Genomic DNA, 18,764 nt, shown 5'->3' on the forward strand with positions numbered 1-18,764 from the left:
GGAGGGGATGGGAGAGGAGAGAGGAGTGTAGGGGATGGGAGGGGAGAAGAGGAGAGAGGAGTGGAGGGGAGAAGAGGAGAGTGGAGCGGAGGGGATGGGAGGGGAGGGGAGAGGAGGAGAGAGGAGCGGAGGGGATGGGAGAGGAGAGGAGGGGAGAGGAGCGGAGGGGATGTGAGAGGAGAGGAGGGGAGAAGGGGAGAGAGGATGGGATGGGAGAGGAAGGGGGAGAGGAGAGGAGAGGAGAGGAGAGGAGAGGAGAGGAGAGGAGAGGAGAGGAGAGGAGAGGAGGAGAGGGAGGAGGAGAGAGAGGAGAGGAGAGGAGAGGAGAGGAGAGGAGAGGAGAGGAGAGGAGAGGAGAGGAGAGGAGAGGAGAGGAGAGGAGAGAGAGGATGGGATGGGATGGGAAAGGAAGGGGGAGAGGAGAGAGTAGAGGGGGTTAAAGGGAGGAGAGGATGTGATGGGAGAGGAGAGGAAGGGAGAGAATGGACGGGGAGGGGAGAGGGGGATAATGTACAGTGGCTGGTGTGCTTTTCCTTCCAGATTTCCTACTCTTTTTTTCTCTTGTTTTACCCTCGACGAGACACCAGGAAGTGGCACGTTGGGTTTACAATGAGCTCAATGCCAAACCCCCAGGAGAAAGGCCTCTAATACGGGTATAGAAACAGTAGATTCCTCCTCTTAGTAACGCTTCAATTCAGTGCTACAGGAGGAGCATTAGGGGAGACTAAAGAGAAAGCTCTCTGATCCATTCTTTAACCAGAACAGATGAGAACTGATGGAATAGGATTTTCTACACAGCCTGGCAAATGTTCTGTATTTGTTTAGATAACTATTTTTCACTGACAAAGGAGCAGTGTTATTATCTAAATATGCATATCTAATGCATAACAGTATACTAAAGTGTTATAGATATTTAATGTGTTATGTTATAGTTTTGGTGAAGAAAAAAAACACATGGCAACTAGCTATAGATGTTTTAAATGCCATATGTTTGGTGTGGTAGTGTTTGTTGTTTGGTGTACATTATCACTCCATTATTGATACATTATCAGGTGATTATGCTTTTGGATTACATATGTTTTGGAGCTGGAAATGGAGTGTTCTATAGGGTATATTGTTGCTCTGTAGCTCTCTGAGTCCCTCCTCACCTAACAGATGGTCACATCCAGCTAGCCTCTGAAAAGCAACATACGTTGAGTTGTTGCCGACAGGCTGGATCAGAAAGGGCTTGAACTGCCCTGGAATGTGTCTGTGTTAAATGTCATGTTCAGTAGCACATCACCAGTGATATAAAGTGCCGTGAAAAAGTATTTGCCCCCTTTCTGACTTTCTAAAATTATTTGCATATTTTTGGTCCTGAATAATATCAGATCTTCAACCAAAACCTAATACTAGATAAAGGGAACCTGAGTTCACAAATGACAAAAAAGATGGATACTTATTTTATTTATTTATTTAACAAAGTTATGTAACACCCAGTTCCATAGAGGCCTGATTGGTGGAATGCTGCCAAAATGGTTGTCCTTCTGGCAGGTTCTCCCATCTCCACAGAGGAACTCTGGAGCTCTGTCAGAGTGACAGATTGCTCAGTTTGTCCGGGCGGCCAGCTCTAGGAAGAGTCTTGAGGGTTCCAAACATCTTCCATTTAAGAGTGATGGAGGCCACTGTGTTCCTGGGGACCTTCAATGCTGCAGACATTTTTTGGTACCCTTCCCCAGATCTGTGCATCGTCACAATCCTGTCTCAGAGCTCTACTGACAATTCCCTCGACCTCATGGCTTGGTTTTTGCTCTGACCTTCACTGTCAACTGTGGGACCTTTATATAGACAGGTGTGTGCCTTTCCAAATCATGTCCAATCAATTGAATTTACCACAGGTGGACTCCAATCAAGTTGTAGAAACATCTCAATTTTGAGTATCATAGCAAAGGGTCTGAATACTTATATAAATGAGGTATTTCTGTTTGTTTTTTTAAACTATTTTTTCTCTTTGTCATTATGGGGTATTATGTGTAGATTGCTGAGAAAAAAATAATAGTTAATCCATTTTAGAATAAGGCTGTAATGTGGAAAAAGTCAAAGGGTCTGAATATTTTCCAAAGGCACTGTAGGTCCCCGACAGCTGTCAATCACACACATGACCTATAAACAGACGCTTGCCTGACACACATATTAAATTAAACTGTATAAATATAGCAAATCTAATGCTATTAATCATTGATTATTGACGTAACCCAGAGTTATATTTAGATCCTGTATGAAAGACTGGTAATATCAGATTCAGTGGTGAGTATGTTGAGAAATGTCTGTGGATAGAGTTTATTTTAAGGTCCTGTGGTTTGATGGGGGACATGGGCATGACTCCCGCCTTGTCTTGGTATTCAGACAACTTCCTGAGAGACAGTCAGACAGTTACATAGGAATGTAGTTTTCACTATGTTCAACAGAGGGACTTGAATGTAAACCAGCACTTGCCTGCTTTGGCTTTAGACAGGCATACCAGAGTAGAGTTACTGGTTTTGAAACAGGTCCTGCATAAACATGTATATTAATAAACTGCTTTTTACACTTTTGAAATAGCAGATACATTTGACTTATTTTTACTATGCTGTGTTGTTTTCACTTTGAAGCTGTGATACACCAGGACCATTTTGTTTGTTGACATAAGTTGACATAACAATATTAATAATAATTATTATTATTATCATTTTTAGGTGGCTGCTCATATCTGTCCTATTTCACACAGGTATAAGTGTGTATTAATATGAATGTGCGAATTTGAAATGTGTTTTTTGGCATATCCCACTCTCCCTATGACACCCTCAGAGAGTGAGGACATGGCCAAGCATCTTCCTCTGATTATGTGCAGGCACACCTTCGACTTTAATTAGACCTACATGCTTCCTGTACTGTTTTTTATCTCCACAATTGAACCACTAAAAGTAACATACAGTACATGAACATGTGGCATCGTAGAGCTGTTGTTTGTTGGTGGTCTCCTGAAATGTTTAAGTAGAATAAAGGTACACATTTAACAGGATCTTCCAGCTTATTTAGTGAAACCTCAATGTTTGTCAAGCAGCAGTATATGAGTACCATCCTGCTAAGCCCTACCCCGTAGGGTCCCACAGAGTGTTTGTGTTTGGTGGAGGACCCAAGCAGTGGAGAGACGGCGGGCCTCTCAAACAGCACTGCCCTGTCTGTACATGGCTGCTGAACCGTGGAGAACAAATCAAACAAACACTCCAGTCTCACATGGAAGGTTCTGTAGGAAGCGTCCTGTTTCTGTTTCCTTGAGAATGTCTGTCAAATGCATTCTTCATTTCGTCAGAGCTCAGACCTTCAGATGACCAGAGAAAAGCATCCTTGGCGGATGTCCATGGCAGTATTTGACAGAGATGTGGAAGAAAGACAATAATAATTAGACTTTTCTTAGAAGGAGCATCTCTTAGACAGTGTTAAGATGTCAACAACACAATGAGACCCTCTCTAGCACTTGTCACTGATCTGCTGTGTTTGGTTTCAACACTGTTAGTTGAAAGCATCATATGAACCACACATCGGTATGCCTAACAGGGGTGGTTTGTGAAATGTGTCAGTTGAGCATGTGTGTTACTGTGTTTGTGTAAAGCTATTTTCTGTCCCAAAAGGATACATTGCTCTCTTGTTCCCCCCCTCTCTCTGCAGAGCTGAGGTCCACTGGCACTGCCCAGCACTTTGCCTACCTGCTGAACACGTCTGACTATCGTATCCTGCGTATGGACGAGGACCACGACCGCATGTACGTGGGCAGCAAGGACCACATCCTGTCCCTGGACCTCCATGACATCAACAAGGAGCCGCTCATTGTAAGACCTTACAGTCACTAACGCTTCACCTCTTCACCTTCCCTTACCTCCTGTCACCCCATCCTTCTCCCAAATCCAGTCAACTGATGTTCTGAAAGAGCTGCAAAATCTGGACCACTACAAATAAGCCGGGCTAGACAATCTGGACCCTTTCTTTCTAAAACTATCTGCCGAAATTGTTGCCACCCCTATTACTAGCCTGTTCAACCTCTCTTTCGTGTCGTCTGAGATTCCCAAAGATTGGAAAGCAGCTGCGGTCATCCCCCTCTTCAAAGGGGGACACACTCTTGACCCAAACTGCTACAGACTTATATCTATCCTACCCTGCCTTTCTAATGTCTTCGAAAGCCAAGTCAACAAACAGATTACCGACCATTTCGTATCTCACCATACCTTCTCTGCTATGTAATCTGGTTTCAGAGCTGGGTGCACTTCAGCCACGCTCAAGGTCCTAAACGATACCTTAACCATCATCGATAAGAAACATTACTGTGCAGCCGTATTCATTGATGTGGCCAAGACTTTCGACTCTGTCAATCACCACATCCTTATCGGCAGACTCGACAGCCTTGGTTTCTCAAATGATTGGGGTGGCAGGGTAGCCTAGTGGTTAGAGCGTGTGACTAGTAACCGGAAGGTTGCGAGTTCAAACCCCCGAGCTGACAAGGTACAAATCTGTCGTTCTGCCCCTGAACAGGCAGTTAACCCACTGTTCCTAGGCTGTCATTGAAAATAAGAATTTGTTCTTAACTGACTTGCCTGGTTAAATAAAGGTAAAATAAAATAAAATTGCCTCGCCTGGTTCACCAACTACTTCTCTGATAGAGTTCAGTGTGTCAAATCGGAGGGTCTGCTGTCCGGACCTCTGGCAGTCTCTATGGGGTGCCACAGGGTTCAATTCTTGGACCGACTGTATACATCAATGATGTCGCTCTTGCTGCTGGTGAGTCTCTGATCCACCTCTACCCAGACGACACCATTCTGTATACTTCTGGCCCTTCTTTGGACACTGTGTTAACAACCCTCCAGGCAAGCTTCAATGCCATACAACTCTCCTTCCGTGGCCTCCAATTGCTCTTAAATACAAGTAAAACTAAATGCATGCTCTTCAACAGATCGCTGCCTGCACCTAAAACTATCTGCCTGTCCAACATTATTACTCTGGACGGCTCTGACTTAGAATACGTGGACAACTACAAATACCTAGGTGTCTGGTTACTCTCCTTCCAGACCCACATCAAACATTTCCAATCCAAAGTTAAATCTAGAATTGGCTTCCTATTTCGCAACAAAGCATCCTTCACTCATGCTGCCAAACATACCCTTGTAAAACTGACCATCCTACCAATCCTCGACTTCGGCGATGTCATTTACAAAATAGCCTCCAATACCCTTCTCAACAAATTGGATGCAGTCTATCACAGTGCCATCCGTTTTGTCACCAAAGCCCCATATACTACCCACCGCTCTCGTTGGCTGGCCCTCGCCGCTTCATACTCGTCGCCAAACCCACTGGCTCCATGTCATCTACTAGGCAAAGTCCCCCCTTATCTCAGCTCGCTGGTCACCATAGCATCACCCACCTGTAGCACGCGCTCCAGCAGGTATATCTCTCTGGTCACCCCCAAAACCAATTATTTCTTTGGCCTCCTCTCCTTCCAGTTCTCTGCTGCCAATGACTGGAACAAACTACAAAAATCTCTGAAACTGGAAACACTTATCTCCCTCACTAGCTTTAAGCACCAGCTGTCAGAGCAGCTCACAGATTACTGCACCTGTACATAGCCCATCTATAATTTAGCCCAACTACCTCTTTCCCTACTGTATTTATTTGATTTTATTTATTTATTTATTTTTCTCCTTTGCACCCCATTATTTTTATTTCTACTTTGCACATTTTTCCACTGCAAATCTACCATTCCAGTGTTTTACTTGCTATATTGTATTTACTTTGCCACCATGGCCTTTTTTTTGCCTTTACCTCCCTTATCTCACCTCATTTGCTCACATCGTACATAGACTTGTTTCTACTGTATTATTGACTGTATGTTTGTTTTACTCCATGTGTAACTCTGTGTCGTTGTATGTGTCAAACTGCTTTGCTTTATCTTGGCCAGGTCGCAATTGTAAATGAGAACTTGTTCTCAACTTGCCTACCTGGTTAAATGAAGGTGAAATAATTAAATAAATACATCTCCTCCCTTCCCTTCCCTCCCCTCTCCTCTCCAAGGCTCTATAAACCCGGGTGAGGCTAACCATTTACCTCAGCTCTCAGAAACGGCCCCGAGGGTCATATGTTCCGTTCCGCTGCCCTGCGTTGGATGTTTTGATTAGCTCACCTCCAGTTTGTATTTGACTGCACCATTTTCTGGAGATGAGGGTTGTAAAACTACAAAAACATATCTAGATATGACCATTCCTAGTCGGCTAATATTACCGTAGTTGGATATCCCTGTGGCAGGTTTAGCCCCACAGCTATAAAGTCCAGTGATGTTAAACGGGTTGTGCGATGGGTTGGGTTATTGCTATAAAATGACCTCTGTTTTCCCCTGCCTTCAGCTCCACTGGCCTGTCTCCCAGCAGAGGAAGACTGAGTGTCTTCTAAGTGGAAAGGACACCAATGTAAGTATTTCTGTTGACTCTCCATTTCCACACAACTAATTCAGCATTTATGTTTCAGGTCAGGTGATTTGTGCCATCTGTAACATGAAGTCATATATCATTCTTCATATGAACATCTATAAAGTATTTTTTTTACTCACTTATATTTGTGTGCCTGTATTGCTAGGTGTATACAGCCTAAGTATTTATGTGAGTTTTTAGCTTAGTGAAAAAGGGTTCAAGAGAAACCATTCTAGTGGCACACACCTGTGTGGATCTCATTTGGCCCTGTAAAAGCCTGGTTCCCCTCTGTCTGGCCAGGCAGACAGGGCAGGACTGGCACTGAACAGCTCATAGGAGACCAACCAGCCTCACTGTCTCCCTTCGGCCGGTGTTAAGTCTGGATAAATAGATGACCGTTAAACTGGTATATTGAAATATTGACATTCTGTACCTTGTTCTATCTGGGTATCATTCATGTTGATAATCCATTCTTGTTTGTCTATGTTTGTCCCCGAGCAGGGCGAGTGTGGGAACTTCATCCGTCTGATTGAGCCGTGGAACAGGACCCACCTGTATGTCTGTGGGACTGGAGCCTACAACCCCGTCTGTACCTACGTCAACCGCGGACACAAAGCACAGGTTAGAGCTCCATGAGTTTTGGAATACACTAGGTGTGTGTTCCCTACGCTACAGTACACAGTCAAGAGGTGAAGGAGGGAGACTACTGCTCTGACATTTTAGTCTCCATCCCACACCTCTAACCCAGCCTTCCTCCCTTCCATCTTTCTCTCGCTCTCTCTTTCCATCCCCACACCTCTCTTTCTCTCTCTACCTCTCTCTCAATCCTACTTTCATTCCTACCTTCACAAACCTCTACCCCTCCTGATACCACAGCTTCATCTCCTGCCCCCATGGCTAGACAACCATTGGAGTCTCAGCCTGCACACAGCTGTCGTCCCCAGCGCAGTGTTGCTGTTACCGTTACTGTTACGGTGCTGTCTGTTTAGTCTCACTCCTTAATTGGAAGACTTGAGTTTCCTGGAGCCGGGCATCACCACCACAGAGTACTTCCCTGTTTTATTGCCCCTCTCCAATACCCCCAGCCCTGCTGCTTTAAATTCAACACTTGTTCCTTAACAATGTTCCTGGGGCATTTAAGAGGGAATAAATAAAGGGTTGTGGATAAATAATATTTCCCTGTTTCCTCCTCTCTGAGGACTCTGCCTGACGCAGAGGACACAGTTAGACCTCTTCACACCCCTCTGTTATTGCATATGGATCCATATGACCCTTACTAACAAAGGGCATCCATCCATCCACTCATAGCTCTAGCAGCCCTGTGCCTCTCAGTTGGCCTGCTCCCTCTTTGCTCAGCCTCTAGTCCTCACCATGTGAGGAGTTGGGTAATTGGCCATGGCAGCTCCCATTATGGGGTGCCAGTGAAATGTCCTAGTTATAGTACATTAATGAGATGGCTTTTATTTTCCCTTCACATCGAACAGACAGGTCAGTCTCTTCCCGTGAGCCCTCGCTCTCTCTCTCTCTCTGGAGTTAAGTATGGGAGCAGAGATGTAAAATAGTACAACCATACACACACACACACACACACACACACAGCTTTTCAGACGGGAAACCATGAGTAGGCGAAACGCTGCTCAATGCCAGAAATCGGCTCATTTTCTAATGTGGATGTATACACACACATGGACACTCCTTCTCATACGTCAGGAACCTGCTTTTGTAACTGAAGACATGCAGATCAATTGATAACAGCTTGCCAGATTTCAGGATTCTTTCATTTTCATTTAAGCCATTATTCAGGCGTGATTTCCTTTTTACAAACCTAAAGGATAGTAGCCTACATGGGGCTATGATAGCTAGTATTGTCTGGAAAAGCCAAATATTGGTTCTTGGCAGCGGCTCAGGCCAGAGTTGAGTGGATATACCATGCTGTGAGAGACTGTATTGACTCATCGACAGGGTATAGAACGGATATTGCTGATGTTCGTGCCATCTGGTGAAGTTAAGCTACGCAAACATTCATCTCACAGAGAATGTAGAGAATGAGAAATCCATACATTTTCCTCACAAGCTGTCCGAATGACATTATTCAAACAGTCATGCAGTCACATCAGTCCAAGACCAGTTTACAGAGTTACTGAGCTCACGTCAGGTCCCGCCTACTGCAGGTGCGTAACATCCAGAATGTGTCGCTGTCTCCTGTTTTAGGCCGCCATGCACCTGCAGATGCCCCAGACTGGAGCGAGGGCTAACCGCGCGGCCGAACCCAGCGCTGTGTTCGAGACACTGGGACTGAAGGTGGGACGTGGGTCAGGTGCCCGTCACTAGCCTGGACGGTTCTGCCTGTCTGCCCCTGAGCCTTGCCCCTATGGGCTGGGGAGTGCACTGGCAACCCACTCTGGGCCTCAGCTTGCATGCCATGTGCACTCTGTCTCCCCCTCTCTCCCTCTCTCTCTGTAGGGGGAGGGCTGTGCATGTCTCCTGACCCCTCTGTTCTGTCTGTGCTCATTCTGTGTCTTGAAGCACTTCTGTCATCATCAGTTGAATTGTCCCACTGCGTTGGGTCTCTAGTGTAGTTGACCGCTGATCTCCTCACTGCTAAGCATGTCTTCTCTAGACCCTGTCCATTTGGAGAAAATAAATTGGTTGTTCAAATGTTTGTCTGTTTTTGTTTCCTCTGTCATATTTCTGTTGTGCGTTGCTCTCGTTGTTCATTTGTAAATTTTTGTGTAAGCCTCATCTTTTGAGTACTCGCTCTTTCTCATGCTCACTCACTCACTCACTCACTCACTCACTCACTCACTCACTCACTCACTCACTCACTCACTCACTCACTCACTCACTCACTCACTCACTCTCTCTCTCTCTCTCACACTCTTTTGGTGTGCTGTTGAACTGATTCTCCACTATTTGTGTCACCTGCTTCTTATGCATGAGAGAGATGAATGTCCAGCACTTTGTGATTTTCTACACAAGGTCACACAACATGTTAATACACTACACAATCAAATATAGAGCTTTCATTGAGGATTAATACAGTATAACACTGACACCATCGATGACTGATGTATGACAGTGCTTCTAACTAATAAGCCCATTTGTGGTCGATAAATGCATCTCTTTCCTCTCCTCCTTACATTGTCCTGTTATAGGACACAGAACACCCCACCCTCCAGTCCTTCACCCCCCCCCACCCCCACCCGCCGCCCTCTCCCTCTGTAGGAATGTGGGCCAACCTCTCCCACAGATCTCACACGGTTAACGTCTGACCCACTCTCACTGCAGCCCTGTTGGTTCAGGACAAACACAAACTGCTAAAGCAGAAAGGAAATAATAGATCCACATAGCTGAGCAACACCATTCACAGTACAGGAAGGAACTCTTAACCCTTAGAAGGACAGGGCCATTATGTTTGAATGTGTTGCATGCAACACTTAGTCCTCTGTCGGGTAAAATCTTTCATAATGGTTTAAAAACATGTTCAGAGAATATCCCTTGGCACATGTGACCACATTTTCATTAACATCTGGCATCTCTAGCAGGGAGCTGCCAACACCTTCAGATTTACATGTGTGGTTGATTTTAATCAAAGGTGAGAGGGAATATCATAAGGGTGCACGCAGGAGCCAGTTGAGAATAACGTTGGCAAGCGCTGCACTTTCTCCTGTGTTGACGGACAAGGACAAAGGTGTCTTCGTCTCTCTGCTCCCCTCAGTCCTCGATTGGAGAGTGAGGGATTGGGGGATTTTACTTGTTCTGGTTTGTGGCAAGGCTACAGGGCATGTCATCGCATGCCATTGGCTCTTTCTATCCGCGACTCCAAATACCTGCCAATCACCTTTCAGTGCTGTGTATAGAGACACCAGGAGTCATGAGCATCAGTCATCCAGCCTCCATCCCAGGCATGTTTTTGCTGAGCAGAAGTACAGGTCTCAGCAGCAGTAGGGCTGTATATACAGATTTAACCAAGAGAGGATGAGAGACATTTGGCCAATGAGAGATTGTTGTGCAGAGAACAGCCCCTTGACGCATTATGCCCTCAGTCATTCTAGTGCACTAGAGAGGAATTAAAAGAGTTGGATTGAGATCCTGTTTTTTTTCTATATGCAGGCACTCTCATTAGTCTATGTTTCATCCTTTACAAACCACAATGCCTTATAGGCCCCAGAGGACCTACTGGAAGAATATTGAACTGCCTCAATTTTCCCTCCACCAGGGAATCACACTGACATGATGAAGACCACTATGAATTTATTACTTCTTTCTTATGATTTTTCCATTTCAGGAATACATATGGCATTTGGAGCCGGGAAAAGTGGAGTCTGGGAAGGGAAAGTGCTCCTACGACCCAAAGCTCAACAGTGTCTCGGCTTTGATCAGTGAGTATCATCATCCAAGCCACACTTGGCCACATGGCTGGAGATGTCCCAGGAATGTCCCAGTCCCAGTCCATTCCAGTTCACCCAGTTTGTCCCCATGGCTCTCTCCGTGACTCTGACGGTCCCTGAGGCCATGTCCCCTGTGTACGCCTACTTTTATGCCTACTCCTTTATCCCAATTTTTTTGGGGGGGCAACTTTTAAATGTTTGTATTGCCTAACATCTGTCCAGGCAGACAAAGTATCATTTTTCATTCTGTGCCTATTTTCCATGAGATGGATAGCAGAGCAATGCTGATCTCATCTCTGATGATAAAATGAGAAGGCATCATGCCTTGTTAAGAATCGGATTTAAGGAGCTGTGGGCACAGACCAGTGGGTTCACAGTTTTAATAAGCCAATCCTTTCCATGGTAGCTTTGTGACTTTCATTGGAAAAATACCAAGAACATATTCATATGATTTGTTGTGGTCATTTATCATGAGAAATCCAATCATATGCTTTTCTAGCCAATACATGCAGATCAATCACATGACACATTGCAACATGTTTGGTTTGTGGTAACTTCATGTTGTAAGGTATGGTGTTGGTGTTGGTGGATCTTCTAAAAGGAACCATGAGGTAGTTGAGTGTCCTCCACCCTCCACTCATGGTCATTCTGCCTGGGCCAGACCTCACAGTTGCCACCCGTGTAAATTGATCCTGACTGTGGGGTGGGACAGTCAGTGTAAGTTGATCCTGACTGTGGGGTGGGAAAGTCTGTGTAAATCGTCAGCACGGCCTTCCCACGTTAGCACACTGCCAGCTGACCAGGGCGGAACCAGGGAACCAGGGAACCAGGACGAATGAACCCCAGTCTCTACCAGTTAACATCAGCTATGGGTGACTAATGGCGGGGAATAAGAACTGGATATTACTTTGACCCCTAAAAGGTCACACATGTAGGTCTACCCCCTCACCCCTACCCCTAGATATCATACACGCTCTATACTGTAAAATCAGGGCCTGTGTTGACTTTACTTATTAAAGACCTGGAGAATTGAATTAATTCTGTTACAGACTAGTAGTATAGTTGTTGCTGCCTTTGCCCTGAGCCCCTGCTGTCCCATTAACCCCACCCCTGAGAACTCCCCGTAGCTACTAAATGCTTGCTGGGACACCTGCTCTCATATGAGGCCCAAACAGCAACTGGAGGACCAAAATTCAGTCTCCCCACTGATTAACAAGACTCTGGTCCTTCTACCCTGTGTGTGCCTTATTCACATAACTTTAAAAATCCTGGGTAGTGGCTAGTCTGTTTGGCCAAACAGCGTGATCTTTATTATGTGTATTATGATGTATGCTGTTCATCTGAGTTTGTCCACACTGTGTGCTAAAGATGTCTTTGACATTGACACCCTGGTGATGACAGTATAAAGATATTTTGCTGGACATGGGTAAGGGAAAGCCCTAAAAATTGTTCAAAGACTTCAGTCACCCAAGTCGTCGACTGTTCTCTCTGCTCCTACACAGCAAGCGGTACCGGAGCGCCAAGTCTAGGACCGAAAGGCTCCTTAACTACCCCCAAGTCATAAGACTGCTGAACAATTAATCAAATGGCCCCCTGACTATTTACATTTACCCCCCCATTTATTTTTAAACTGCTGCTACTTGCTGTTTATTATCTATGCATAGTCACTTCACCCCTACCCCTATGTACAAATTACCTCGACTAACCTTTACCCATGCACATTGACTTGGTATCAGTACCCCCTGTATATAGCCTTGTTACTGTTATTTTATTGTGTTACTTCTTTATTTATTATCTGGTAAATACTCTTCTTGAACTGCATTGTTGGTTAAGGGCTTGTAAGGAAGCATTTCACTGTAAGGTCTACACCTGTTGTATTTGGCGCATGTGACAAATAAAGTTTGATTTTGATTTTAAAGTATTGGGTGCTAGGGTCCGCCAGGGGGTCTTGCCAGGGACTGAAGGTTTTATTTGGGTAGTGGGGGTTTCTGTGTAAGGAGAGCCTTAGTCCTTTATGCCAAGGGTGTGGCTGGCTTTATATCAAAGAGTCAAAGTATTTGGCTCAGCGGATGAATCTCTTTCCCTCTGTCCTTCCCTCTCCCCTCTCTCTCAGATGGTGAACTCTATGCTGGGGTCTACATTGACTTCATGGGAACAGACTCTGCCATCTTCCGTACTGGGAAGCAGACCGCGATGCGTACAGACCAGTATAACTCCAGATGGTTAAACGGTAAATAAATGGCTTCTTTAATAATATTTCATGTTTACAAAATCCTCAACTCTTTAATAAACAGGAAATGCAAACAGTTTGTAAATGATATCAACCAGATGTTCAGTGATCTTCATATCCTCCTACGCATCTTTCTCTCCTTCTCTCTCTCCTTCTCCCAGACCCTTCCTTCATCCATGTGCAGCTCATCCCTGACAGTGCAGAGAGGAATGACGACAAGCTGTACTTCTTCTTCCGTGAGAAGTCTGCTGAGATGGGCCAGAGTCCTGTGACCCAGGCCCGCATCGGTCGGATCTGCCTGGTGAGCACAGCCTCAGAATGGATTGTACTAATAATGAGACCACATTCACAAATAACAATACATGTGACATGCACAGCAAATATACCCCAGTTTCATTAAGAAAGGGAAAGAAACCAGTCTCTGTCTGTAGAACTGATGTTTGTCTAACACTGACTCGCTAAAATCCATGTCTATTTAACCTCCATGTGTACAATACATGTCTCTATCCTTGAGATGGAACCCTGACATACGACCCTATGATCGTCTGACCTCCCGACTGGTAGTCTTAAAACGTATTAAAGGATGTAGTATATTAGGTATTCAGGTAACAGAGCAGCAGGGTAAAAGCCAGATCCCCTAAACCAGTTCTACCTGATCATTAATTGCACACACCTAGTGTCCCAGGTCTAAATCAGTCCCTGATTAGAGGGGAACAATTTAAAAAACACAGTGAATCTAGCTTTGAGGTCCAGAGTTGAGTTTGAGACAGCGTGTGGTAATTTCCCTGACCTTCTCCCCCAAAGCTGCAAATTGAGAGGATCAGCAAAAACAAATAACAGGGAATGTGTTTGTCCCTGTAGGGTCAACTTGGAGCTTAGGATGCATCTTTCTGGGCTTTCCTTACAAACATGGAGAGCATAGTGTTTATTCAGTTAGTCACCGTGTGTGTGTGCTTGCATGTACGTGCATGTGTCAGATCTTTAGCTGCTCACAACTGTTTATTTGAGTGGATCAGGTAATGACCCTGCACACAAACACCCATCCCCCAATCAGTGGGTTCTACACTCTGTATTGTTCTATCATGGGGCGGCAGGGTAGCCTAGTGGTTAGAGCATTGGACTAGAACCGGAAGGTTGCAAGTTCAAACCCCCGAGCTGACAAGGTACAAATCTGTCGTTCTGCCCCTGAACAGGCAGTTAACCCACTGTTCCTAGGCCGTCATTGAAAATAAGAATTTGTTCTTAACTGACTTGCCTGGTTAAATAAAGGTAAAATTTAAAAAATCATTCGCTGGTCCCCAGTGATACGTTCTATCATTCACTGGTCCCCAGTGATACGTTCTATCATTCACTGGTCCCCAGTGATACGTTCTATCATTCACTGGTCCCCAGTTATGCTGTTCTGTCATTCACTGGTCCCCAGTGATACGTTCTATCATTCACTGGTCCCCAGTGATACGTTCTATCATTCACTGGTCCCCAGTTATGCTGTTCTGTCATTCACTGGTCCCCAGTTATGCTGTTCTATCATTCGCTGGTCCCCAGTGATACTGTTCTATCATTCACTGGTCCCCAGTGATACTGTTCTATCATTCACTGGTCCCCAGTGATACGTTCTATCATTCACTGGTCCCCAGTTATGCTGTTCTATCATTCACTGGTCCCCAGTGATACTGTTCTATCATTCACTGGTCCCCAGTGATACTGTTCTATCATTCACTGGTCCCCAGTGATACTGTTCTATCATTCACTGGTCCCCAGTGATACGTTCTATCATTCACTGGTCCCCAGTGATACGTTCTATCATTCACTGGTCCCCAGTGATGCTGTTCTATCATTCACTGGTCCCCAGTGATCATTCACTGTTCTGTGATACTATCATTCACTGGTCCCCAGTGATACTGTTCTATCATTCACTGGTCCCCAGTGATACTGTTCTATCATTCACTGGTCCCCAGTGATACGTTCTATCATTCACTGGTCCCCAGTGATACGTTCTATCATTCACTGGTCCCCAGTTATGCTGTTCTATCATTCACTGGTCCCCAGTGATACTGTTCTATCATTCACTGGTCCCCAGTTATACTGTTCTATCATTCACTGGTCCCCAGTGATACTGTTCTATCATTCACTGGTCCCCAGTGATACTGTTCTATCATTCACTGGTCCCCAGTGATACGTTCTATCATTCACTGGTCCCCAGTGATACGTTCTATCATTCACTGGTCCCCAGTGATACGTTCTATCATTCACTGGTCCCCAGTGATACGTTATATCATTCACTGGTCCCCAGTTATGCTGTTCTATCATTCACTGGTCCCCAGTTTTTCTGTTCTATCATTCACTGGTCCCCAGTGATACATTCTATCATTCACTGGTCCCCAGTTTTGCTGTTCTCTCTTTTTCACTTCTATACATATCTGGATGCTCTTAATGCTGTTCGGTTTATTGTCTCTACACACTCCTAGTACCCAAATATATGAACAAATGTACAGCGTATTTGCTCAAATAATGTAACACAAAATGTATGAAAACAATTTCAAATCCCAGTTAGGGACTTATTACATATAAATATGTGTAGACTGTCATGTGCAGTATGTACAGGCCTACAACCATCATGTGGGTATTACAGTGATATATGTGGTGAAAACAATTTGTTAGAGCAATATTTATTAATGTATGACCCGGCAGTGTAGTTTCCCCATAAAAGTGGAATGTGCTTTGAGGAGAATGTGTTGGTTAAGGAGGAGGAAGCCTCTAAATCACATCTACTGGGTTTGTCTCTCCCTCACTGGGCTAGAATTTGGCTCTAAATAAAAGGAGACAGTGTTTACCATCTCATCTCCTCACAACTAACCAATTGTCAACGATTCTCCAGCTCGCTCTCCAAACCGGGATGCTTTTTTAAATATGTACAGTGTGTGTGGGTGACTCCACCTGTGTTTATTTTTGGTGGGAGGATGTGAGTGTGTGTGTGACGAAGACCATGTTTTGCCCCTCTCTCTGTCTGTCCGCTTCTCCCACTCTATACCCTTCTCCCTCTCTCTCTCTCTCCCTCCACTTCTCCCTCTCTCTCTCCCTCCTTCCACTTCTACCTCTCTCTCCTATTCTCCCTCTCCCTCTGCTTCTCCCTCATTCTCTCCTTCTGCTTCTCCCTCTCCCTCTGCTTCTCCCTCTCTCTCCCTCCGCTTATCCCTCCCCCTCCACTTCTTCCTCTCTCTCCCCCTCTCTCTCTCCCTCCGCTTCTCCCTCTCTCTCCCTTTCCCTCTCCCTCTTCTTCTCCCTGCAGAATGATGACGGTGGACACTGCTGTCTGGTCAACAAGTGGAGCACTTTCCTGAAGGCTCGGCTCATCTGTTCAGTGCCGGGGGCCGACGGGATCGAGACACACTTCGACGAGCTCCGTGAGTTCTCCTCCCTTCCCTTGATATGGTGTCACCCGTTATCCACATTAACGTGAGGAGCGAGGAACCAGACAGCCTGTGGCATGTCTTGAGGTTTCCCATTGGTATTAATACTGTGTCAAATAGAGTCCACAAATTATGATGGAACTGACTCCAGACCAGCTAGAGGAACTAGTTGGTGTTGCCTGTCCTTTATAATCCTGCTTGCACTATCCATCCAGCCTGATCTCAGACCAGTTTTATCTCTGCATACCACCACCTGCCCAGAGCCTGACTGCACTGCACACAGCCCAGTCCTTGTCCCATATGGCAGCCTCTTCCATTACACTCAATACTCCTGTGGCCCATACTGCATGCTGTAATGGGAATTGCACACACTCCGGTAGTGTACTTATTATTTTCCTTCAAGAAGTCTCAAACAAAAGGCTTCTTTTTCCTGGCTGTGCATTAAGAGGTGCTCTTCCCTCCTGTAATTTACTGGATATGAGGGGCTTGCTGCCTCGTGGCAGACAGATCAGGTAGCCAGGCAGGAATGTCAGGTCCATTACCATGTCTTTCTCTCTCTCTGTCTCACTGCTTCCAGATAGAGCGTTGGAATGATGAGGCTTCTGATGGTTCTGTGACGGAGTCTACAGTTACTCAAGGCCTAACCTCAGCAATAAAAAGCTTGTGTGACTTTCTATTTGACCTCTGCTTTTAGGTTATGGTTGAGTAATTCTGCTCGTGTGTGCATTAGTCTTGGACTTACCTGAACACCATGGCACAATGGTAAGGCTTTTTTTGTTAATGGTGACCATTTCACCCAAGTAAATGAAAGGATATCCAAACCGCAAGCACCGTACTTCGCACTGGTATAATTACTCCAGTAATACAAGACAACAAGATCTATGTGCCATCTAGATAATTTGTACTCTGAGTATCTCTAAAACGTACATGCCACCAAAGTATTTGGGTTTAGCCTACCTTGATGTAAGAAGAACTTTGCAGCAAGCCGGGACTGGTTGCAAAAGTACCTGGATAAAGAGAACAGATTAACTTACATTTCCCCTCTCTCTATTAGTGTTGTAGTAAGGGAAAGAGGACATTGGGGTCATTATTGAAAACGTTGATGAGCCTTCCAGTCCAGCTTTAGGCCTTGTTGTTTGGGAGCAGTATTATGTGTGACTGTGGTTAGCGAGGGAGGCCAAAGACCCAGAGAGTTTTTACAGTTGGAAAGAGAAAAAGACTTGGCTCTACCTGAGAACTTGCATCCACATTACACACAGTAAATTGAAACACACAATGTAGAGGCTTTATCCAGGCACATGTGGTTGTATTCTATGTCAAAATAAGAGGCCAAAGAAAATAGGTTGTAGATATACAATAAAGAGATGCTATAAAGGTTTAGATTGTATGGTTTGATATAAATTAAGAGGTGCATTGCATGAGCTTGAGCTTGATCAACAATATGGCTCATGAACTTCAGAGAGAAGACTTTATGAGAGATGAACAAGAGTGGTAAAGAAAAAGAAAGACTGAAAGAGAAAGAGAAGGGGGGAGTGGGAGAGAGCGATATCAGTCAAAGCTCCAGCAGAAATACATTCTGTTTTTATTGCTTTAGAAAAGAGGAAAGGGCAGTTTTGGTTCCATTCATAGCTCTTATTAAAGACATACTCCAGAAATGTGGCTACTACTAAGTATTTTTTAAACCTCCTGATTTGGGCTTGATGTGTCAATGTGTAGTTCATACATAAATAACCTATGAGCAGAATTACCGTCTTACCTCAATTAGCCACGGAATCCCGAGTTTGAAAGCAACTGTTTTTCTAGAACCTGTGCTGTGCCATTTTCCCTACACTTTCCCCCACGTTGGTTAGCCCCCTAGCAATTTGAGTTCAGCCAATGAGCTTTAGCCTCTCGCCATATGAGTGACAGCTAGCAAGAGGTACATCATGCAACAACACCAGACCGAAAAGAGAGCAATGACGTGGTGCACATATCTGCACGTACACTATGTAGACACCCTTCAAATTAAGGTATTTGGCTATTGCAGCCACACCCGTTGCTAACAAGTATATCAAATCGAGCACACAGCCATGCAATCTCCATAGACAAACATTGGCTGAAGAGCTCAGTGACTTTCAACGTGGCACCATCATAGGATGTCACCTTTCCAACAAGTCAGTTTTTGTCAAATTTCTGCCCTGCTAGAGCTGCCACGTTCCACTGTAAGTGCTGTTATTGTGAAGTAGAAAGGTCTAGGCAACAACGGCTCAGCCGCGAAGTGGTA

The 18,764-nt window shown here is 45.0% G+C and overlaps 1 protein-coding gene across 5 annotated transcripts in view; it reads left to right on the plus strand.

The window, feature by feature from the left end:
* The window catches only part of LOC112220092 (semaphorin-3F), a 94,225-nt gene that overhangs the window by 55,351 nt on the left and 20,110 nt on the right, over window positions 1-18,764 (plus strand). For 3 of the 5 annotated variants that reach the window (XM_024381709.2, XM_024381720.2, XM_024381748.2), the window contains 8 exons: window positions 3,688-3,848; window positions 6,408-6,470; window positions 6,972-7,091; window positions 8,682-8,771; window positions 10,759-10,852; window positions 12,975-13,091; window positions 13,253-13,392; window positions 16,381-16,495. In XM_024381709.2, coding sequence (XP_024237477.1) covers window positions 3,688-3,848; window positions 6,408-6,470; window positions 6,972-7,091; window positions 8,682-8,771; window positions 10,759-10,852; window positions 12,975-13,091; window positions 13,253-13,392; window positions 16,381-16,495 — 900 coding nt within the window. The remainder of the gene's footprint in view (window positions 1-3,687; window positions 3,849-6,407; window positions 6,471-6,971; window positions 7,092-8,681; window positions 8,772-10,758; window positions 10,853-12,974; window positions 13,092-13,252; window positions 13,393-16,380; window positions 16,496-18,764) is intronic. The other 2 variants (XM_024381728.2, XM_024381737.2) reach the window with 1 other exon arrangement.

Source organism: Oncorhynchus tshawytscha, linkage group LG02 (assembly GCF_018296145.1).
Source record: "Oncorhynchus tshawytscha isolate Ot180627B linkage group LG02, Otsh_v2.0, whole genome shotgun sequence".
Classification (NCBI taxonomy): Eukaryota; Metazoa; Chordata; class Actinopteri; order Salmoniformes; family Salmonidae; genus Oncorhynchus; species Oncorhynchus tshawytscha.